The sequence below is a fragment of the Panicum virgatum genome, chromosome 1K (assembly GCF_016808335.1).
Source record: "Panicum virgatum strain AP13 chromosome 1K, P.virgatum_v5, whole genome shotgun sequence".
Taxonomy (NCBI): domain Eukaryota; kingdom Viridiplantae; phylum Streptophyta; class Magnoliopsida; order Poales; family Poaceae; genus Panicum; species Panicum virgatum.
This window is the reverse complement of record NC_053136.1, coordinates 39364009-39388545: the sequence shown is the minus strand read 5'-3', so window position 1 is coordinate 39388545 and position 24537 is coordinate 39364009. Positions and strand designations below refer to the sequence as shown.

Below are 24537 nucleotides of genomic sequence, written 5' to 3'. Positions count from 1 at the left end.
TGACACTCTCTCTTAGAGATAGGTTTTTAATTATGTTTATGTTGATCAACACCGCAACTACTAGGGACAAGGTTGGACCTTGGAGCCCTGTAGTCGGGGAGAGTGTTCCTATCCACAAGCCGGAAAGAAAGGCAAACGGTTGTTTGGGAACGACCCGACGGTGTTCCAAACGTGTGTGTTAGGTCTGCCTAGCCAGGTTAACAAATTCGATTCGAATCGTCTGCTTCCCACAGTTTGGGACTGCTTGATCTCTTTGCCACACAGAGTAATAAGAGCAACATTATTATGATTAATCTTGATGATTGCTTAAAGTTCTACCATGGTTGAATAGTAGTTGCTTACATAGAATGGTTAATCAACTAGAATCTTGGAAGCTAAAATTTGAAAGTAAGGACCTACTCTTTATTGCTTTTCAGCAAAAGGAAAACCAGAGTCTCAAAGAACCCTGCATAGTCTAGTTAGGTGGGCTACGTATACCCGTTGACGGTTAAGTCTTGCTTAGTATTAGAATACTCAGCCTTGCTGTTGAAACCCTTTTTCAGCTATGTGTTTTGAGGAGCAGATCGCTAGTTTGTCTTGGCCCTGCTCTTCGGCCGGCAATAACCCTGACGAGTGATACCTTGCTTGGGCTAGCTTGGTATACTTTTGCGACGTGTTGTAGCCGTCGTGTTCTCTTTCCGCTGCTTATCAAACTCTGAACTTAAAGTTATGTCTTGTATAACTGTTTTACTAAGTTTGGACCTGTGTTTTGGCTTTGAACTGGTTTGTAATAATTACTATATTTGTGTTGTAAAATATGTGGTTGTAATATCTCTGGACTCGCCTTCGTGCAGGGTATGCTTGTTCGATCCGAGAACCGGTGGTTGTATCGGGACGTTACCCGACGGACCAAGAATTGTTCCGTTTGAAGTGCGTTTGAGTCGGTGTTGCCTTTATGGTGATGGCATGCGCACTTGAGCCGGGATAATTCAGGTGGTTCTACCACAGTAGGTAGGCTCAATGGTTTGAGGCTAGCTACCACCAGTCAAGGCCTAACCTGCATACCACTCAAAGTCAAAGCTTAGTAGCAGGCCCGCGGAACTTATTCTGGACCGGCCCCCAAGCTAGTACGAGGTCCGGGGCTCCGGATACGCAGGTCCAGGCAGCACGATGCTCATTACAGAGTGGTGGAGTGTGTAGCCTTAGGGTACGGAACCAGGCTAAGCCGATACACAGGGCTCCGGACCACTCCAGGATACAAGCACGATTATACTGGACCTGGCTCCGACGTTCCAGATCGCTCCCTAGCAGTGGGTGAGGTCATTCTGTCGTACTCGAACCTTTGAGATATGGAGCTGGAACTGTCGTGTAGGACTTAGGAAGCCAACCCTTGAGCTAGAACGAGGTCCGGGCCCCTAATTACCCAGCTCTGGGTACTAGAGCACTCGTTACAGGGTGGTGGAGTGTGTAGGCTTTGGGTACGGAACCGGCTAAGCGGCTACATAGGACTCCAGACCACCCCAGGAAACAAGCACTCCCTCTCCAGAGCAGGTCCCTTGGGGTCTAGACCCCTCTCCAAGCACCAACGGGGTCCAGACCTGGACAGCAGTCCAGCAACTCAATACAGATCTTAGTTATAGCGACAAGAGTGGAAGTCCGCGCGGGGGTTAGAGAGGGAAAAGCTCGAGAATCGAAATGCGAAATACCATTTGGACACAAAGACAGAACTGGGAGCAAATCTTTTCTTTGCAACTTGATATACATGGCTTGCGCGATGGATGCCAAAGGCCGGGTTTATGAGGGCGGACCTCTACCGCTCTGGGCCGCGCGTTAATGTTAGCCGATGGTGCGATGGATGCCAGAGGCCGGGTTTACGAGGACGGACCCCCACCGCTCTGGATCGCACGCTAATTCTATCTTATTACAAAGGAAAAATTCATTTTCCTGCTCTGTCTAAGTGTAAAACTTATGCAGATGCTCTATGTTCCATGGGTAGGGTAGCGGCACCCCTTCTTCTGTGGCAAGGCGAACGCATCCGGGCCGGCATACTTCTGTAACCTTGAAGGGGCCCTCCCAGCTGGGGGAGAGTTTGTGGAGCCCAGCTCGGTTCAGGATCCGCCTTAGGACGAGGTCCCCAGCCCGGAGCTCCCTACTGTGCACGAACCGTTGATGATATCCCCTGAGCGCCTGGTTGTAGCGTGCATTTCGGATTGCTGCTCGCCACCTTCGTTCGTCAACGAAGTCCACATCATCACGCCGTAGTTGTTCCTGCATGGATTCGCCAAAAGCCTAGACCCGTGCTGAGCCCAGGTGGATTTCTGAGGGAAGGCATGCTTCAGCCCCGTAGACCAGGAAGAATGGGGTCTCCCCGGTGGCTCGGCTTGGTGTGGTCCGGTTGCCCCATAGTACGCACGGAAGCTCATCAACCCATTTTGCCCCATGCTTCTTCAAGCAGTTATAGGTGCGGGTCTTGAGTCCCCTAAGGACCTCTGCATTCGCTCTCTCGACCTGTCCATTGCTGCGGGGATGTACCACGGACGCAGAGCATAGCTGGATGCCGATGTCCTCGCAATACTCTTGGAAGAGTCTGCTTTTGAATTGGGTCCCGTTGTCCGCGATGATGCGGCTTGTGATGCCAAATCTGCACACAATGGACTTGAGGAATGCGACTGCTGATTTTTTGGTGATGTTCACCACAGGGGTAACCTCCGGCCATTTTGTGAATTTGTCAATGGCGACGTAGAGGAACCGGTACCCGCCGACGGCCCGGGGGAACGGCCCTAGGATATCCACGCCCAATACGGCAAATGGCCATGAGGGCGGGATCATTTGCAAAGCTTGAGCCGGTGTGTGTATTTGCTTTGCATGGAACTGGCATGCTTTGCAGGATCTTACCAGCTCAGCCGCATCCTGGAGTGCTGTCGGCCAGTAGAAGCCATGTCGAAAGGCCTTACCAACAAGCGTACGAGATAAGGAATGACTTTTACACTCGTCTCCATGGATCTCCGCGAGCAACTCGCGGCCCTCTTCCTGGGAAATGCACCGCATGAGGGTACCATTGGCGCCACGGCGGTAGAGATCCCCTTCTACCACCGCGTAGCATTTAGCCAATCGTACTATGCGCTCAGCGGACACATCGTCATCAGGAAGGATATTGTCTTTCAGGTAGTCCCGGATCTCGGAGATCCATGCATCGGGACCTCCCTGAGAAGGTGGGAGTGGCGCTATGAGGTCTCCAGGTTCCTCAACAGTGCACACAACCCTGGGCGGGCACCACGATGGAATGCCGCCGGGACCGCTAGCTTCGAGGTGCTAGCTTGATCCCCTTCACCCAGTTCGGCAAGCTGGCGGTAGGTCTCAGCAACCGTCTTTCGAATATGCTCTCGGGCATGGATGCCCAGGTAGATGCTCTCGCGGAGAGATCATATGCTGCTAAGTTGAATTCGCGGGGAACATGTTGCAGTTCCAAGGCGTCGAAGTCTTTCTCGAGCTTCCTCACGTGGATGAGGTATGCCGCGAGCTGGGGATTGTTGCAGCTGCAATCCCCTCGGACCTGCTTGATGATTAGCTGAGAATCTCCCTTCACCAGGAGCTGCCGGACCCCCAGAGACAGGGCTTGTGTCAGGCCAAAGATCAAAGCCTCATACTCTGCCATGATGTTGGTGGCCTTGAACTCAAGGTGCACCATGTACTTCAGCTGATCTCCGTTTGGGTTGATGAGGACCACACCAGCTCCAGCCCACTGCTTGCGGACGGACCCATCGAAGAAGAGTGTCCAGTGGGGCTCGGTAAAGACTGGTGTCCTGACTTCCGGCTCCGAGTGTCCGGCGTTGTGGTCTGGACCCCCAGAATTGCTTGGGGAAGGAGTCCATTCTGCTATGAAATCAGTCAGGATTTGGCTTTTGACTGCATGGCGGGGCTAGAAGTCCGGCTGGATCTCAGCCAACTCTGCTGCCCACTTGGCGATGTTGCCCGTGGCGTTGGAGTTGCGCAGGATCGCTCTCAGCGGGTAAGAGGTCACTACGACAACTCTGTGTGCCTGAAAATAGTGGCGCAGTTTCCTGGACGCAATAAGTATGGCATAGATAAGTTTATGCGTCTCAAGATACCTGGCCTTTGCCTCGTGGAAGACTTCGCTGACATAGTAGACTGGCCTCTGGATGGTCCGGGTACTGACCACCGGGTCCGGGCCCTGACCACCGGGTCTGGCTCGCCCTTGTCCACCACGTCAGGTCCAAGGGCCCCCAGCGGTTCTGGGTTCCCACTAGGTCGAGGCTCCTCCGGACCCCCTTGTGCGGGGTCCGGACCTTCAGACAGAGGAGTGGTTGCCGGACCCCTATGTCCGTGGCCCGGCTCACCATCCTTGGCCGGAGGGACCCTGGTGTCCCCCTGGCGAGCTTGCTCCGTCCTCTCGGCAACCAGCACCATGCTGACCGCCTCTGCAGATGCAGCAAGATACAAAAACAAAGTCTCACCTGGCTCTGGAGCCACCAATATTGGCAGTGAGGTGAGGTGCTGCTTCAGTTTCTGGAAGGGTTGTTCAGCCTCTTCAGTCCAAGTGAATGGACCGGACCTCCTCAATAGCTTGAAGAAGGGGAGGGCCCTCTCAGCCAGCCTCGAAACGAAGCGGCTAAGAGCGGCCAGAGATCCAGTAAGCTTCTGGACGTCCTTGATGCGGCCAGGAGGCCTCATCGCCTCGATCGCCTTGATCTTGGCTGGGTTTGCCTCGATGCCTCGATGTGAGACCAGGAAACCCATCAGCTTCCCCGCCGAGACGCTGAAAACACACTTCTCAGGATTCAGCTTCGTGCGCGTGGCGCGCAGTCAGTCGAAGACGAGGGACAGGTCATCAACTAGTGTTGACCCTACCTTAGTCTTGACTACACTGTCATCGACATACACCTCAACTATATCTCTAATTAGATTACAGAAAGTTTTGTTCATAGCTCGCACAAACATGGGTAAGGCATTCCGCAGACCATATGGCATGACAATATAGCAATAAAGTCCATCCATTGTTTCCTCGATGAAGCCAGCATGTAGCAGCTTGCGGACTTCTTCACGGATGAAGTTCTGCCGCTCCACGGACTGCTTCCGAGGTTTCTGGCGTACCGGCGTGGCGTCGGGGTAGATCCTCAGATGGTGCTCGATCACTTCCCCGGGAATCTCGGGCATCTGTGACGGTTCCCAGGCGAACACGTCCACATTTGCTCGGAGGAAAGTGATGAGTGCGTCTTCCTACTTCTCCTCCAGGTTTCCCGCTATGCGGGTGGTCCTGGAGGAGTCCGCTCCGACATGCACGGTCTTCACGAGAACATTGTCTGGGTCAGACGGCTGAACCTTAGGTGCCTTTGCGGGCGCCCTATCTCGCGAGGTGGATGGGTCCTCTTCGGAATGTGCAGCCTCTGCTGCCAGAGCATGCAGTTTCTCAACTGCAGCGACGGCAGCGGTGCGGTCACCCCGCACGGTGAGGACACCGGCAGGGGAAGGCATCTTCAGGACCAAATACCCGTAATGGGCAATGGCCATGAAGCGGTAGAGAGACGGCCTGCCAATGATGGCATTGAACGGGAGGTTTACTTCTGCAACATCGAACTGGACGCTCTCTGTGCGGAAGTTCTCCTCGGTCCCGAACGTGGCCGGCAGAGTGATGCTCCCCAGAGGGAACACCGGATGTGGGTCCACTTCGGAGAATGGGCGAGAGGAAGTCAGCTTGGACTCCGGGATCTGCAACTGCTTGAATGCTGCATAGCTGATGACGTTGAGGCTAGCCCCACCGTCAATCAGCACATGATAGACCCTGATGTCAGCTATGACAGGGGCGGTGACTAGAGGTAGTACACCAGCCCCGGCCAAGTTCTCCGGGCAGTCAGATGGCCCGAAGGAGATGGTGGTGTTCCTCCACCTGTGGTGCGGCGCCGCCTTCGGGACCCCCGGCTTCGCCGAAAGGACCACTCGGCGAAGGGTCTTCACGTCCCGCTGGGAGACAAGCTCCCAACTTCCGTCGTACATTACATACAGCTTCTTGCGGCGGTCCTCGTTGTCAGAGCCGGAGTTGTCGTGGCTGTAAACGCCATTCAGCTCTCGAGCGGGGGATTGGTACCCCAGCTCCTTCTCCCCGACAGCGGTCTCACTGTCGGAGGCTTTCCCCTTGCCAGACCGCTGGTGAGGAGGGGGTGAGCTGTCCTTGGAGGTCTGCTCACGCCGCCCCCTGACCCGCTTCGCGAGTTTCTGGATCTCGTGGCAGTCAGCGGCGCTGTGGCGAGCGGTGGGATGAACTGGGCATGAACCTCCATTGCCACCTTGCGGGCGCGGGCGCTTGCCATACGCATTCTGGCCCCTAGCCGCTGCCGCAGCAGCTGGTGCCGTTGCTGCAGCGACTGGACAGCCGGGATGTGGCTCACCGCGACCCCGGTTCTTGTTCTTCTTGTTCTTGTCACCGCCCTGGACGGTAGCCCCGGAGCCACCAGCCTTGGCGCCTCCGTCTTGGGGGGATGAGTGCCATGCGCGCCCTCAGCGGCCCTGGCACACTTGTCAGCCAGGGAGAAAAGCGTGGTAACGCTTTCCACCTTGTGTGTCACCAGTTTCTCGAGCATCTTCTCATCACGTACCCCCTGACGGAAAGCAGTAATGATAGATGCGTCAGAGATATGAGGAATGGTACCCCGTACCCTGGTGAAGCGCGAGATGAATGCCCGGAGCGTCTCTCCGGGTTTCTGCCTCACGGCGTGGAGGTGAGCCTCCACACCATGCTGCTGGTACGCACTGGCGAAGTTCGCAGTGAACCTCGCACAGAGCTCCTCCCAGGACTGAATTGTTCCAGGAGTGAGGTTCATGAGACAAGCCCGGGCTGGCCCAGTCAAGGCTACATGAAAGTAGCTCGCCATGACAGCGTCGTTACCACCAGCCGCTGTGATGGCGGTAACGTACACCTGCAGGAATTCCGATGGATTAGTGGTATCGTTGTACTTCTCCGGTAGGTGCGGGCGAAACTTGGACGGCCATGCCACCACGCGGAGGTGATCCGCTAGCGCAGCGCAACCCACCCCAGCCACCAGGGTGCCCGCCTGTATCCGGGCATTTCGCGGAGGCTTGGGTGCCGCTGCACCCAAGTCGGCGTTGAGGTTGCGGCCCTCAATGTTGAGGCGGCGTTCTCGCGCCCTTTCCACGGAGATGCGGGCGTCCTCACCCGCATGCCAGGCGGGGGTCGTTGCCCAGTCCTTGCAGAACTGGGGGAGGCCTGAGCCAGATGGAGGAGACGGTCAACGTCGTCCCGCCACTGCCTCAGGGCGTCTGGCAAGGCTGCAGCAGCCGGAGGGTTGCGAAGCAACTCCCTAGCTGCCGCCAGCACTCCGCCGCTCGCAGCTTGTGAGGGGGCCCTTGACGGGCGCCCTGACTCTTGCCGACGTGCAGCGCGCGCCGCTACCGACGGTGGCTGCTCCACAGGCACGGTTACCCCTGGCGCAGGAAGGCGAGAGGCGTGTGGCACGGATGACGCTACACCCTCCGTCATCTCCATGTCGTCGTCGTGGTGGGAGTGCTCAACCACCCGAACCATGGAGATGAGCAAGAGATGAACTAAGACTAGCTAAATGCCCCTACCTGGCGCACCAAATGTCGTGGTGGAAACTCACAGCCGGGTGGCGTAGTGCACCCACCTAAACCCAGAGGGTGAGTACTCGGGGGTTAGCTAGGATTAGCCCAATCTCGGTGGAAGAACACGATGAACACAGAGGGTTTAGAGTGGTTCGGGCCGCCGGAGCATAATACCCTACGTCTACTGTGTGTTGTATTGCTTGTGCTCTCAAGAGGTTGAGAGCAGGGTTGTTCAGAGTGAAACCGAGCTTGTGTTGTGAGTCTTGGAGTCTCTCGGCGTGTCTGAAGTGTGCAGCGAGCGCCTTCCTTTTATATCTCAAGGGAGGCGCGTACATGGCCGTTGAGTCCCCGACAGGTGGGCCCAACGGTATAGTATAAAATGACATACTGTACAGATATTATGGCATTGTAGGCGACGGAGATCTCATTCCTGGATTTCCTTGCTCTGCTCGTGGGAATCCTCCGTTCGGCATAACCATGCCCTGTCTTGTTGAAACGGCGCCAGGGTGTAGCTTGCGGCGTTGCCTGCAGCGTAGCTGAACGGGCCGTGTAGCTTGCAGCGTAGGCGGTATGATGAAAAGGTGCCGTGCCGTCGTATCCATTTAATGCGGCAGACGGGCTCTGCGCGGATGCGGCGCATGCGGCTGCACTGTGTACCTCGGTAATATGCGGTCTAAAATGAGGCCTGACAAAGGCTGCCCTGCGTGCCGCGGCGGCAGAGTACACATCAACCACCCGCATTGAATGCGGTTGGTGGGCGAGTCTTCCTGCGGAAGACTCGCGCCGGCGCCTGCGTCTGCGGGACACGTGGCGCCCCCGGACCCCGCCCCGGCGGTGTATTGGTTCTACGCGCGTGGGAGGTCCGGACGGGCGCGGGGAGGTCTCGGACCCTTATGGGGGTCCGAGCTCTCGGCTGTTGGCGCGGAGCTTCCCCTCCTCAGGGACACGTGGCGTCTCCGGACCCGTCCTAGAGCGGGGAGCGGGTCCGGGGGCCGTTGGCCCGGTGAGGTAAGAGCCTGTCCCGTGGGGCCGGCTGCTCCGCCCATTAGGGCGTAGTTACGGAAGACTACGCGAGTCCTGCCTTGCGGTAGTAGGAGTGGGTATCTCTGCTACAGTGTACCGACAGTTTGCCTGCAGCTAAACTTATGATTTGGAAAGGAGGAACGCCCAAAGGAGCAGAATCAAAACGAAGGCCCAGAGCAGAACGCAGACAGTAAATTCCTCGGGCGCAGGAGGCCAGGACAAAGGCTTCAGCCAGCCGCCCATATGTGGGCATATATAGAGAAACAAATTTTACTTTGATTTGGGCCGTGTTTAGATAAAACGTAAAAAAAAATTGCTACAGAATCTTGCTAATTTGAAATACTAAATGAAGTCTATTTAAAAAAAAATTACACAGATGAGTTGTAAATCGCGAGACGATGCTAATTAATCCATGATTAATTCATAATTAACGGATAGTTAATATAGCATCACTATTGCAAATTATGAATTAAATAGACTCATTTGATTCATCTCGTGATTTAGAACCCACTCATAAAAAAAATTATAAATAGACTTAATACTCCATGCATATATCAAAAGAGCGAGTTAGATTTCATTTGTAAATAGACTTTTTTTTCCGTTTCGGAGTTTACATCTAAAAAACAAATAGGGCCTCGGTCGGGGGGCGCCAAGCTCTACCAACAGTGCAACGGCTGTGCGACGCTCTAGGGCCCTCCCTCACAAAAAAAATAAATTTAATATCAAAATAAACATATAACCCACATATCAAATATTAAACTGATAAAAACAATAAGAACATACACTACACTCCTAGGCAAAAGGCCGAGAAAAGTATAAGTTGCCCCGGTGCCCTGCCCCTCGTTTTGTAGCTCTCTGCCTCCGCGCTCCGCCCTCACCAGGCGATGTGGGACTAATGCTTTGCCTCTCCGGCAAACGCCGCGGACGGCAACCTGGAGTTGTGGAAAGCGAAACCGGGCCGTGTTCTGTTGTTGGGCTCATCGTCGCGTCCGGCCCATTTCTAGCGAGGAGCCCTGTGGACTTGACTTGTCTCTGGTCCAGAGTCACGCCGGGAAGCGCATCGATTCGCCGACCGCCTGGTTCCCCTCCGCCTCGCCGACCTCCCCCTGCCGCAGCCCGCGAGAGCCCCGCCGGCGGGGCGGGCGGGCGGATTCCGATGTGGTATTCAACGCGGCCGCCGGTGGCGGCCAGTTTCGCCATCCTCCTGGCGCTGCTCTTCTTCTCGCCGGTCGCGTCAGCTGGTACGATCAGTCGCCTCGCCTGCGAGTACGCGAGATCTCATTTGTAGTTTTTGTTTATTTAGTTTGTCTGCTTAGAGCTGCGGAGGGAAGTTTTTTCGCTAAGTTTTCGTGCGTGGTGCTAGGGATTCTTGTTGCCTTTGAATGGATCCTTGCTGGTGTGTACTGGGTCGCTCGAATTGTGTAAGCAGTGTAGACAGTAGATTTAGTTAAAAACTATAGCAAAGGAGGGACGGCAATTTAGTAATGGCTTGGAGTTGCTGTCTGCATTTTGCGAAGTTTCTTAATTGATACTGCCGAAAGGGTTATGAGTTATGATCATATCAAGCTAAAACTGTGCTGTTACATGATGTGTTATGCATCAAGTTAAAGTTGTACTGTTACAAACTTTACCTTACTGCCATATAGTTCAGTTTCATGGTACTGCTGCCGGTTGTAACACCAATGAGCAATTCGGATGCTACAGTCTACCAAGCAGTATCTTTGATTCTCTTAGTTATATATGAGTACTGCGGTTGCATATTGAATGGATATTCCTTGTTAAGATAGAATCAGCTTGTAATTACCATGGCTGACTTCTCCTTAGATGAACACTATGGGAGCGATACTCAAATTATTTATATCACATACTTTCTGTTGTCTGTTTTTTTCTTCCTCAGGACAACCAAAAGGTGTATGTGTTTCACCTGGTGGGAGGTTCCCTGCCTTTTCATCTGAGGGCAAGCCTCCTGGAAGGGCACCGAAGGGGCGCAGAGATCTAGCACTGTGTAGGATATTCCGTCAGAATACATGTTGTGATGTGACACAGACATTTCCTGCTCTGATCTCTGTGAGGAACCTTGCATTAACCGGTGAAGGCAGTCAAGAATGTATTCATTTGTGGGAATTGCTTGAGTGCTCAATATGCGATCCAAGAGTGGGTGTCAGGCCGGGACCTCCTGCTATATGTGCATCATTCTGCGATATGGTCTTCAAAGCTTGTTCAGAATCATACTTCTCCGTCGATATGAAAACACAGGTAAAGACCCTCTGATTAGAGATCAATGATACAATCTGGGTAGTGGGTAGGTACTGATACCTTAGTCATGTACTGTCACACAAATGCAAGTGCTGTTGCTAGATTAAGCTTGGTATTTTCATGGTCAGATCATACGATAAACAATCATATTCTTGCCTATGTCTGTTTTATACATTCTGAATAGTTATTGGTTCTGTGGAATTTTCCTTTTCTTCTTGAATAATCCTCAATACCTAGGAGATTTTTAGCCTTAACACCTTCTGATCTTTTTTGTTGGTTATGATTTCATAGTTTGGTTCTGAAATATTTTCCGTACTGCTTTGTCAGGCCTTATCTCCTTGTGGTTTAGGTGACATCCTTTGTGGCAAAGCACATAAATGGGTTTCTAATGGCACAGAGTTATGTCGTCTTGCTGGTTTCTCTGTGCAAGTTTCGGGGACTAGCTCTGGTTTAGTTGATGACAATTTCTGCTATGGTGGGAAAGCAAGTTTGGATTCTATCTCCGATTCTTGGACATCTTCAAAAGACCATCCAACATTAAGCGGTGTGACTTCTTGGGATGTTCAAGATTTCCAGAGATGGGCAAGAGACATGCCTGTTGGTGAAAGAGTTTCATGGGCAATTGGAGGAATGGTTCTCACTGCGGGCCTTATTTTTATCAGGTCTTTCATATCTCCTTTTCTCTTTCATATTCTTTAGGCCGGGATAGTAAATTATCTGCATAAATAATTCTTGTAGTCCTGTTTGGAAAAGTATGTTTAATACTTTTGAAAGATGAATGGAACAATAAAAGGTGCAAAACCATTTGAGTCTTGCCCCTTTTCTTGCAAGTATCTGGCATGATGCCTTAAATTGATTCCTGTTAAGAAGGAAGATTGGAAGGTTGCACTTCATGCCCCTACTTTTCTTTGAAAGCTTAATAAATTTTCATTTGTCTGTGCAGCAAAAGGAAAAGCTACAGCCATCGCCATAAGCAAGCTGCTATTGCTCGCAATATGAGATTGAGAAGGTTGGATCCAAGAGCAAACCCACAGCAAACGAGGCGAAGCTAGGAAGACATAGGCAACTTAGTGTTACTTGTAGAGGATTCTTGGATGTGTGCTTCTACATCTTTGTGTATCAGTATAATCAGTTGACCGTGAACAATAGGTTGTAGTTCATATTCTTCCCTGTGCTTACATACATGGAGCAACCTCCCTGCTATCCTTCTGTAAAAGAAGAGTTCTACAAGTTGTCGCTACTTTTTGCCGGAATTCAGGATTTATGGGCTGGCTTTAGCTCGTGTAAATATTATTCCACAATCACTTTTTTGCTGCTATTGATATCTGTCTACATGGCCATGTTTGGTTAGGGGGTGAAAAAGTTTTCATGAAAACTTTTAACAGCTTTGACCACTAATTAGATGTATTAAATGAAGTCTAATTACAAAACCACCACCACAACTATGGTACTGTAGCAGTTGTTGTAGCTAATGAAGCATTTGACCGTACGATTGGAGGATGATTAGATCATGGGTATTGTAGCATTACTGTTGCAAATTATAAATTAATTAGGCTCATTAGATTCAGCTTGCAAAATTGCACCTATCTGTGAAAATGTTTCACAAATAAACTTTGTTTAGTACCCCATCCATACATTCGTCTTTTGTGAAAAAATTTCAAGGGGCAACCAAACCTGTGAGTTTAGCTAGGGCGGCAAAGCATATGCATATCTATGAAAGACCATTTCTGACAAAGTATGTCTATTTTGTTTATCAACTATCCTGAACCCATAGCATAAGATGTATACCTTCTTCCTTTTTGTTCCAAGCAGTAGTTTGCCAGTTTCTAAAAATAGAAGAATTAAATATCAAAAGTGGCTGACATATTAGTAATATTTTTTTGCCAGAATTGAATCTCGAAGGGGGAAAATTGAAGAAAAACACACTGATCTTTATATATATTCTTTTATTAAATATCATAATTCATCAAGTCTATGTCAAATCATGAATATGGAAAAGTGGCTTATGGAGTTTATATTACAATAGAAGAAATTATTCTTGCTCATTGTTTTCCATTGCGATAAGTGTGTTTACTTGATGTGGCAGAACACAGTTAATTGCGTAACAGTAGTCTTTTTCCCTAGAAACATATTACACACACAGAAGAGTTGGTCAATAGCTGGATCCAATACTTTTTGCTGTATCCATGAAAAAATGAATAAGAATGTTTAGAAAGCAGTGTACATGAGGAACATTTTTATGTTACAACGTGCAGATTCAACTGCAAAACACATGTTTGCGATGCCAACAAAAAATGCATTGCATCACTCAGCTAATTGGCTACAAAATCTTGTGAAACTATAAGCCTCCATGAAGGAATATAGCTGCTCTAACCATCAGAATTCTCAACAAGATACAAAATTATCATCTGACAAAACCATTTTCACCAATAATCGCCGCAAGAACATGTCCCATCTCTGAAATGATGGAACCGATTGATGTCTCTGATGATAATCTCCCTTGATACAATCTTTGAAATGAACTTGAAGGCAACATGGCAATCTCTGCATATCCGCAGATTTTTCTTGACTCTGATTGGGGCCCCAGCTGGAGTGCTGATCAACGCAAATGCAGCAGCCAGCCTCTCGCTGTGGTGAGAAAGAAGCAGTTCCTTTTCGCTTTTGTCCACATCATGCAGATCAACCTTGACATTCGGAACATAACCAGCTTTTTTCATCAGATCTCCCAATTCATCTAGCTTGCCATATATCTCTCTTGTCCTTGGATGGCTCTTGTCCCCAACAATGAAAGTATGCACCTTGTCCTTCATCTCAACCCAGCTCATGGCAGGCTCCTTTCTGACGTTACTGACTTTCATTAGCTTCCGCACCTTAGCCACCTCATCCCACATGCCTGCTGAAGCATAAGTGTTTGCAAGGAGGACATGCGTGCCAGACTTCTCCGGCTCTAGGGTTAAGAGCTTTTCAGCTGCTAACCTTCCTAGCTCTGGATCTCGGTGTACTCTCGAGGCTCCTAAGAGTGCACCCCAAATTTTAGCATTAGCTTGGAATGGCATGTTGTTGACAAGCTCCATTGCATCCTCTAATTTTCCTGCACGGCCAAGAAGATCAATCATGCATGCATAATGCTCCTCAGTCCTGTCAATTCCAAACATCTCCTTCATTGACTCAAAGTATTTCTTGGCCTCATCAACGAGCCCTGCATGGTTACAAGCAGAGAGAACACTGGTCAAGGTGATGTGGTTTGGGGCAACACCCTCATCAAGCATTTTCTGGAACAATTCCAATGCTCTTTTCCCATGCCCATGCTGTGCAAGCCCTCCGATCATTGCAGACCATGAGACAACTCCCCTCTCTGGCAGGCTAGAGAAGGCTATGTCTGCATCCTCTATGCTCCCACATTTTGCATAGGTGTACACAAGAGCATTCCCTGCAAACACATCTGACGTGAACTGCCTCTTGATCAGATGAGCATGCACTTGCTTCCCTTGCTCATAGGCCGACAGACTAGCACAAGCATTCAGGAGGGTACTCAGTACAAAAGGATCAGGCTCAAGGCCTTTTCTTAGCATCTGCACAAACAGCTTTATAGCATCCTCACCATGGTCAGACTGTGAGAGTGCTGTTATCATGGATGTAGAGGATATGATGTCATCAGAACATCCTTCTTCAAAAACTCTAATCGCGTCATTGAGGCAGTCACACTTCCAGTATGAATCAATAAGCCCATTGATGACATGAGAGTCAGATAGAAGCCCTATTTTCTCTGCAAGAGCATGGACTTGTCTCGTGTGACTGATTGCCTCCAAGCTCGCTGTTGACTTGAGAACAGCAGCTAGTGTCGTCCTATTGACATCAAGGTCAAGCCCCTCCATTCTCATCCTGCGAAAAAGTGACAGCGCCTCCCCATGTTGTCCACCATGAGAGCAACCTGAGATCAGTGCATTCCACAAAATCAAATCCCTTTTGGGCATGAAATCAAACACCTTCCTTGCATCATCCAAAAACCCATCATTTGTGTACATATCAACAAGACCAACACCGATGAACTCATCTGAATCTGCATCAACCTTGATCATAAACCCATGAATTTGCCGGCCCAAATTGAATGCACCAGCACCAGCACAAGCCTTCAGGATAGTAGACAATGTGTACACATTAGGCACCAGCCCTGAAGACTTCATCTGGATCAGCAACTCCAGTGCACGATGATCATGCCCATGAATCACACACCCGGAAATAAAGGCATTCCATGAGACAACATCCGCTGCAGGCATCTTCTTGAAAACCACCGCTGCCATATCAATGTCCCCCAGCTTCGAATACATGTCGACAAGCGCATTTGCTGTGAACACATCCTCGTCATACCCTGTCCTCACCACCATGGCATGCACCTGCCTCCCGGCTTCCAGATCCCTGGCCCCTGTGCACGCATTCACGACGCAGGAGAAGCCAAACTCATTAGGCCGCGCCCCGCTCCACACCATCTCACGGAACACCCCAATGGCTTCCCCACACCGGTCGTTCTTGACATACGCCGACATCATGCCATTCCAAGAGACGGTGTTCCTCTCGCCACCGCCAGCGCCGCCGGACTCGTCGAACATCCTCCTGGCCTCGTCCACCATGCCGAACCCGCCGTACATTGCCACGAGCGCGTTGGCGACGAAGACGTCCCCGGCGAGCGCCGTGGCGACCGCCAGCGCGTGCACCTGCGCGCCGAGCCGGGCGTCCTGCGCACACTTGAGCACGACGGGGAGCGCGAACTCGTTGCACCGGACGCCGCGGCCGCGCATGGCCCGGAACGCCCCGAGCGCCTCCCGGGGCATGGAGTTGTTGGAGTAGGCGGTGACGAGCGAGGACCAGGAGACGTGGCACGGGTCCGGGATTTCGTCGAACACCGCGCGCGCGGCGCGCGGGAGGCGGCATCGGACGTAGAAGGAGATGAGGTGGTTGCGGCAGGCGGCGAGGAGGCCGGACTTGAGGAGGTGGGAGTGGAGGTGCGCCCCGGCGAGCAGCGACCGCGACGCGCCGTAGCGGGCGAGGAGCGGGCCGATGGTCTCCGGGGTCCGCATCGGGGCAGCATCGAGCGAGCCGCTGTCGCCGCCACCCGGGAAAGGTTGGGGCGCTTCCGGGTTTTGACGCGCCAGGCGAATGCGACGGGCCCCGCTTGTCGGAGTCTATGCAGGCTAGTGCATCGAGAGCAGGTGCAGTGATATCACACAAAATCTTGGGGTGTCAACTCTATAGCAGAGACCACGAATGAGTTGAGTTTGCATAGCGCCTGAATGTTACGTTGCAGTTTGCGAGGTTGAAAAAACAACTGAAATCGAACTACAAGGATAGTGATAACTAGAGCACCACTAACTACAAATTAACGGTGGAATTTGGGATGCCGGCAGGTGATCTTCTAGGTTTTACATAGGGCTTCTCGGTTCTCACCCTGCCTCCTTTGGAAACAGCAGCTCCTCCGAGCAGGATAGGAGCCTATTTGTAGTGAAAACAAAATCGTCTCGACAACTTAAAAGCCAACAGGATATGAGTATTTCTCATTTAAGCAGCAGATCTCCAAATACAAGGCCTTAAATTCACTAGCAAGTCAAATTTATCTTGATGCTGTAATTAGTGGCCTCATGAACCGGTTGAACTATACTTCAAGTTTAGAGATCGAAGTGAAGTTCTAATTCATTCACTTATGTTTCTACTCCAGAAAATACACATGAGAGCTGGTCATCTTTGTAGCACTTCACATTGCATGATTGTTCTCTAGTCGATCGAGGGAGTGAGAAAATCATAGAAGCACACACGAACAAAGAGAAAGAGAAAACACAGTTTCAGCACAAATCAGGATCTCTCTCCTTTGCTTTTCTTGGAAAAAAGAAGTACAAATATCCCAGGACTGTCCACAATGTGATGTTACATAACGCAACCTGAGGCTAAATTATGAAGATAATATCTGCACTACAACCTTAATGTCATTTTCCAGGAATACCCTGGCAAGTACGCTGTCATTTTGCATTAAGGGGAGACAAAGAATAACTATCCAGCATCCAGGTACATGGTTCATGAGCACCCAAAATTAATCCGGTATGCAGGAGCCAACATGGAGATCTTAATCTTTATGCGAATGTGCCAAGTATTGGCTTGTGTATTTGTCCACCTTAGGCCCAGAAGAACCATATTTGTTATCATAGTACTCGACACATGCAGAACCAACCAATGCAGCAAGAGTTAGAGCCTGCGCGTGCAACCTGCAAATCAACAGTTTAAGAGATGTTAGACCTTTTTAAATAGCAGCATGATTGAATCGAATTACAAGTGAAGTCGAATGTATTTGCACTTCCTATATTCAGTAATACATGCAACGGATGCGGTTTATTGCAACAAAGGTTGCCAATCTAAGCAATACTAATAATCCAAAAAAAATAGCATGCAAACCTGATGTTAGATACCAGTATCAAATTGCCATGAACACAATATTTTTCAAACCACTGAACCAGTTATGAGCAGCCCTAGTGAGCACTATGAGAAGTAAGTAACCTCAGTGAAGCAGACACGATGGAGTACAACATTCACAGCACCATATATTTGAATAAAAAAGAGATCCGAGGCGAATAAATAGCAAAACACGATATGGAGTGGAAACCATTATCATCTGTACTTTTACATATGATTGGTTAACGGTGCAACTTCAGCTAGTATATTTCAACGTGGTTGCCTACTGTGCAACATGAAATGAGATGAAAGCTTGCACCAATTAACAGCCACAGTGAGAAGGTTCATCAAGGATTTTGTACAATATGAGTCTCCCCTTCAACATGAGAATGATTTATCTACAAGTCCAATCCATAACAATTTTAAGGGTGTTTTATATTTATGCAGCCATGTAGTCCCTAAAACCTTGCTAAAATTGGAACCATCGATTTAGTAGCCTCTGGTTTCATCAATTTTTGGAAATAAAGGGCAAAGGTTTTGTGGGTGTAGCAACAGCTCAAACATGGGCTAAACTAGGTAAAAGTGTCCAAATTTGACAGTTTGGTTTGGGTAATGTTAGGCCTGCAGAAGGTTCATAAGAAATAAGCAAATTAGGACTTTGGAGGAGTGTGTGAAAATACATTATAATTTCAATCTAAAATATTTTGCACAATGGACTGGGTATGCATACATATATGCTGACCTTCTTTTACCTTTATTAGGCTGTACGGGCCATGAGTATAAGCCAATGCATAAAGGTGCAAAGGAAACAGGGATAGTTTGGTACTCTTTTAACCTTACAAGCTTAAAAGACTAGAGGCTGGTTACAGCTTGTACAGACAAAATTAAGGAGATCATCAAGCACGTGTCAGCGATAACCAAGAAGCTCCTAACATTTAACCTTTCTTTTGAATGATTATGACTGCACCCTTATAGGAGATAAGGTAATATTATCTGTCAGGCACTCAAACTAAATTGTGAGACAAAATCTTACACAAAAACACACTATTGCAGAACCTTATAAACGCATTTCTTATCTTATCCTATTCCTATATATAAAAAGAATCAAAGCCAATCATTTTCCTTCAGGCACAACTGTTCAATGCTATTCCTAATAAGTAGTCCTAACAGAAACTTCCAAAAATAATATGAAGTCTGTGGAGATATGTTGTCCTGTAGGTCTAGGAACAATGCAAGTTGGTTGGGTCTGTTCATATTGCAGATTAGCTCCCAAACGAGAGTTTCAGAAAATAATCATACACAGCCAAAAAAAATCAACCTTAATTATTGCAGTTGTGTCTAAAATCTGAAATGCTCAAAACAAATTAAGTTATCTAAGAAAAGAATACATCATTTGCGGTAACCTTGTTTATGATAATACAAGACATCCTATTCTGCAGTTACAATGCGCAAGTTACAAGGTGTGAATTAACATGAGAAAATACCTTGCGTGGATGATCTTGACGCTAGTCTTCATATTGGGCCGCGACCAGTTGTAGGCGATCGAACTGCTGATCCCAGTAAGCCAGAGGCAACCTATTATCCAACCAAACGTGGCAATAATCAGAAGACTTAGCATTCACTAGGGGCAATGATCTAAAAACTCCCCCAAAATTACTCCGAAAATACAATAACTAGGTCATAATTTCGTAATAGATTTTAACAATCGAAATAACGGAAGTCAGGTAATAACATCAGCAAGAAAGGTATGGGAGAAATTGTAGGGATTTGTGAGGTACATCAAAAACCAACGCCGGATAGCTAGATCCGGGCGAGAAAGACGAATCCGCAGGTAAACTGACGAGGCATACCTACGGCTCGGAGCTTGTGCTCGACAACCCATTTCCTCATGGATTCGATCTTGCTGGGGGCCTCCGCCATTTGCTTCGCGCTCTCCTCTTCTTCCTTTCGGATTTTCGCCCTCTCCTTTCCCGAGTTCTCGTTGTTTTTTTTTGAGAGGACCGAGTTCTCGTTGTTCTATCGCTTTGATGGGGGAAAGTCTGTCTGGCTCTTGTTATATACCGCACTGTTTGTGTTTTAGTCCCTGAAATATGTTCGAATTAGCTTAGTATCCACACGTGGTAAGATTCCTTTCCCATGTCATGTTGTGTTTAAAAACTTCTCTTTTTCCACTGTTTTCGTGGGACCAAAGAAAGAAAGCTGTTTCAATTTTGTGCTCCAAAACCGGCTGGACCACCATCTCAAAACACGAAAGCGCGTCCGTTCTTAGCCCATTCTCTAGCATCCCATCACGCCACGTCGGCTAGAAAAATTTGGGCCGTCCGTCGGGGCACGTCTATTCATCGCGCGCATGATAATAATCACGCGCATTGCAGAAGCGGCGACGCCGGCGGGATCCGGCGGCGGGAGGCGGAGGCGGCCGGAGGCAGTGGGAGGCGGTCGGTGGTCGGCGGCGGAGGCAAGAGAGCGGTGGCGAGTGACTTGTACGATGCAATCGCGATCACCCGCGGGCGCTAAATAGACGCCCCCGTCCGTCGGGCCATCCAACGGACACAGGAACAAGCGTGTCTCGCCGTACCCACATGAGAGGCTAAAAAAAAGAAAAAGAACAAGCGGTGGCCTGTTTTTACATTATATATAAGTTAGTTTATATGCATGATATATATTCGTTCCTGTTTTAGATTATATAGGTTAGGTCTCGTTTGGTTTTTTAGTAGCTATTACATGGATGTCAATTCTAATATTTGGATGTCAATTTAATATAACAATAATTACATAAGTTGCAATTAGGGCTCTAGACGGATCTATTAAGTATAAATAATGCACGATTAGCAAATGGTTAGTGTAGCAATTAGCGACCAAATTATGGACTAATTAGATTTAATAGATTCGTATAGTGATTAAGTCATGACTTATGAAATCAGATTTGTAATAAGTCTATATTTCGTGCTTCTAATTGGTGTAGCCGGACGATTTTCAAATCGCGGCCTCAGAGCTGCGTTGGCTCAAACGCGGCCGAGCATTCACATATTAAACAACAAGCCCTACATACACTATTAAGATATATTCAACCGAATTTCCATTACGAGAAGAAAAAACATTGTCCTAATTTAAACAATCTAATTATTTAGTCATACCCCGTACCGTACCTAAGGTGTATATTAGTCAATACTGCTCCCTTCAATCTAAGTTGAACGACATTGCTGAATTTTTAAATACAACTTTGACAATTCATCTTCATCTATAAAATAGTGCAAATAAATATAAATATTAGTCATAGTTAAATCATCCTGATGATAAATAGTGTCCAAAAATACATATATAAATTTTCGGAATAATGCAAGTATACAACTTTGACCATTCATCTTCATCTATAAAATAGTGCAAATAAATATAAATATTAGTCATATTTAAATCATCCTGATGATAAATAGTGTCTAAAAATACTTATAAATTTTCTGAATAATGCTAGTAATCAAAGATTATCTAGAAAATCAACGAAAATATACATTTTACAATATAGGGATAGAAACTCAGAGTTGGCATAAAAAAAGTACATGGTTGCTAATTCAAATATAATTGCTAAAATAGAAGAAAAAAATCTTATTGCATCTACATTTCTGCTTCACGTTATTCTAGCACCTGACAATATTACTTTTATGATCTCGCTAATAATTTACACCTGAACTATCCCAACACAATGGCTATGCGCGGCAAGGCCGCGGTGCAATTTCTAGTTTTTATGTTTAGCCGTGGTGCTCCTTTTCTTTTGTATGTGAAAATACGATAAGACAATCGCATATTGTCGTATTTTTTCTTAACATCCATACATTCCATATAAATGTTAGCCTCCATCAATTCAATCACTTAGGACTTCGCAGCGGAGAGAGAAAAAAAATATTTTTTACATCCTGTCACCTATGCATGCAAGCATCGGCCTATGCGATTCAACTTCTCTAACTTCATGAAGCGAAGTCACAGAGATGAACAGTTTTCTGAGTCTGGATGAACAGTGTTCCCTACCGTGATTCACTGTAGCATGGGTACTGTAGCGATCAATCCTATCCATCCATCTCAGATCGGACGGCCCACAGAGGCTCAAAGTCACGGAAACAGTGTTCCCTGACTGACTTGCCTTCTTTCGTCGCTGGTGAGTCTTCTCTTTCCTCTTTTTCACACCACCACGTCAGATTTCATCCTACTCAGCTAGCGACGTCGCCTGCCGTTGCGGACGCCTTTAGCATCACAAAGCGAATGCGGCCTCAGCGAGGACGTAAATAGGATCCATACCTACGGAAATTCAACAGATGGGAGGGTGCAAAACGAACAAAAAGTAATAAAAAAATCGATGCGAGAACCGATCGGTCTGGGCGGCGGAGCAGTCAAACACCGGTCGCGGCCGACGAACCCGGGGAGCGGGGCCAGCAATACCAACCGCACCTCCACGCAGAGGCCCACCCCATCCATGGTTTGCAACAGCTCACCCCGGGGTGAAACGCGCCGCGCGGCAGGCTCGACGGGACGTGTGGCGGCGGCAACGCGGCGAGGCGCCTCGCTCCTTCGGAATCGTCACGTTTTCTAATGAGTGATGCATTCGTCACGTTCTTTGGACGCAGTCGCGGCCAACTTGGGCTTGTGCACTGCTGCTTGCTTGACCGGCCACCGGCGCGCCATAATCCGGTGGGCGGGGAGGGTGGTTTTGTTGGGGGTCACCTGGTTTTGGACGAAGCCTGAGAGTTGGTCGCGCAAGGCTACAACATTTTTTCAGTCGAGTCTGCGCTGGATTTTTATTTTTTAAGCGAACTCGGATCAAACTGAACCTAATCACCCAGTTCGGCTGGTGTACAGCCTCCGGTCTCTACAGTATTTTCCTCTCATACAACTCCAGCTCCAGCCTCCAGCCACCAGCCAGGCAACAGTGTTTTTCTCTCACACAACTCTAGCTCCAGCCTCCAGCTCCAGCCTGCCGAACAGGGTGAATGTTTGCGTATGTACTTAAATTATCTAATTATTATTAGATATTTGTCAGCTGAGTTTAGGGGCTGTTTGGCATGGAGCCCTGCCAAATGGTCCAAAAATAGTCTTTTACTCGTATGCTCTTATATAAATTTCACTTGACCCCTATACCCCTAAAATGTTTGGTGTTACCTCTATGTCCTGCCACCAAATTCTTTTTACCTCTATAGCCTTTTGGATGGAATGGCATGTAATGGAGACTAACAGACTTGAAAAAGACCATTTTACCCTTAGCTTAGATGAGAGAGCTGCTGTACAGGGAGGGAAGAGGCGCACGGGTCTGTGAGGCGCAGAGTCTGTTCGCAGGGCTGTTTGGCATGCCCGGTACTTAGGGTCTCATGTGAGGGAGCCAAACTAGGTTGTTTTGATTTTATTTATTTAATTTCAGAGGTAATGAAAAATAAGGAAAACAATGGAATTAAATAAAAAATAAAAAACACATAACAGCAATCATGAGGAGTCCGTGAGGAAGATGAGCCTCTCATATTGTGCTATTTTTTTAAGAGTTTCAAATATAACAGCAATAAGGCCATACCAAATACTTGTTCATTTCACCAACATGTCACTAACATAAGTACTAGGTATGCAAGCCATAAGTGCTTTAAAGTACATGACCATGACATGCGACATCATAACAAAAGAAATAGTTCCTCCAGACCATAAGTACTGCACATGCCAAAAGACCATCCCTGAAGCAGGAGTGGGTACAATAATACTAGACTCTGTGTTACAAGTAGTTGCTTTCTTGAGCTTTTTCTTTGGTGGGCCCCTGAAATAAAAAATTTATTTGATATACAGGTGTAGTTATTAAAGCTAGAGAGGAAAAGTGAAGTAATGTATATGAAGTTTATGTAGCAGCACCGTCCAAATTAAACCGGCTTAAATGCACTAACCATCATCTTAATACTTAATCCAGTTACTGTGCACTTAAAACGGTGTAACCTGACAGGCTGTCGGGTAAAATCCCGATTAAACTACTGTACTCCAGGATCACAATTGCACTTAGACCCGTACGAAGACGAGCACAGGTGTTACCCGCATACAGAAATCTTCAAATTAACTTACAACACAGGTTTTACATAAAAGTCTTAAATACAAACAACAGAGTTCAAACGCACAGCGGAAGTTTAAAACTGAGTTCGAAATACAATACGATAGCTACGACGACGATAAAAGGTGAGCTCCACATCCTGCCCACCGATGTGACGCCAACCTGCCCAATCTTCACGGGGAAGACGGGGCCCACTCGACGGTCCAACCTGGAGGAAGCGGCTGTCCAATCCAGGACGCACAGATCTCCTCGAAGCCCGCAGGGACACAACCTGCTCAGAAGGGTTACAACAACAACCCTGAGTATACTAATACTCAGCAAGGCTTACCCGACTCTGGGTATACTTAGCCCATTACCTAGACATGCAAAGCTTTTTGGCTCTGGAGTTCTTTTGCTGAAAAGCTGCTAGAAGTGAATCCTTATTTTCAATATTTTAGCTCCATTTAGTATACCAAGTATTACTAAGTTCGCCTATTCATCTAAAACACACATGGTGGAACAGATTATCTTTTAGTAACTTCCAAACCAGTCTTTTCCATCCCGTTTTCAATTCAACTTCTTACTACGATGTGACAAAGTGACCAAGGTTCTCTTAACCGAGAGAGACGGCGAATCGATCCGATTTAACCTTGCAAGGTGGACCTAACTCACACGACACGCGTAAACCCCGTCGGGCCACACACGTCAACTGTTCCCATCATCACCCCGACATCTGAATCACGCCTGCCAAAACCCGGGTGAAGGGTCCCTCACAGCGAACTCCCAGAGAACTAGGAGGCGACATACACTCCCACACCCGCCATCATTCCACTCCCAGAGTAGCAGGTCGCGATTCAAAGTATCGTTGCAAATCAGATAATTAGCTTACCGGTTTCGACTACCTCCTACTTCCGGCATGTGGTTAGTACTGTTCAAACTCAGTCATCACTGCCAACAACGGAACGGTCCTCAATCGACACAGGCGGAGATTTCTTTTCAACCATTCTATACCATTATTCCAACTCACTTCCGCCCGGTCTCCAATTCTCTTACTCAACAAAACATTTCAAAGCCAAGGCTAAGGGATCAAGATCCTAAACTCGCGAGTGACAGTAATCACTCGACTTCTACCGAAATCCTATTTAGCAAAGCATTTCTATCGACACCTGCATACTAGTATAGGCCCACGGTACCTAGGGAAA

The 24537-nt window shown here is 48.2% G+C and overlaps 3 protein-coding genes and 1 pseudogene across 3 annotated transcripts; 1 reads left to right on the top strand and 3 right to left on the bottom strand.

Annotated features, from left to right (window-relative positions):
• Window positions 1-9237: 9237 nt before the first annotated feature.
• LOC120658385 lies at window positions 9238-9415 on the bottom strand (annotated as a pseudogene).
• Window positions 9416-9626: 211 nt separating this feature from the next.
• On the top strand, window positions 9627-12186 carry LOC120706988. The gene is made up of 4 exons (XM_039991746.1): window positions 9627-9839; window positions 10496-10854; window positions 11182-11516; window positions 11798-12186. Exons 1-4 carry the CDS (start codon window positions 9755-9757, stop codon window positions 11904-11906), a joined length of 888 nt encoding a protein of 295 aa, XP_039847680.1. The 5' UTR covers window positions 9627-9754; the 3' UTR covers window positions 11907-12186.
• An 816-nt stretch (window positions 12187-13002) lies between these two features.
• LOC120706970 (pentatricopeptide repeat-containing protein At4g14850-like) lies at window positions 13003-16290 on the bottom strand. Its single transcript, XM_039991729.1, has one exon. The coding sequence runs from the start codon at window positions 15927-15929 to the stop codon at window positions 13278-13280; it is 2652 nt and encodes an 883-aa protein (XP_039847663.1). The 5' UTR covers window positions 15930-16290; the 3' UTR covers window positions 13003-13277.
• Window positions 16291-16686: 396 nt separating this feature from the next.
• On the bottom strand, window positions 16687-19477 carry LOC120706981. Its single transcript, XM_039991738.1, has 4 exons — window positions 19306-19477; window positions 19140-19275; window positions 18774-18864; window positions 16687-17105 (listed from the first exon to the last, which is right to left on the bottom strand). The coding sequence occupies exons 2-4, from the start codon at window positions 19207-19209 to the stop codon at window positions 16967-16969; spliced, it is 300 nt and encodes a 99-aa protein (XP_039847672.1). The 5' UTR covers window positions 19210-19275; window positions 19306-19477; the 3' UTR covers window positions 16687-16966.
• Between the last annotated feature and the right edge of the window lie 5060 nt (window positions 19478-24537).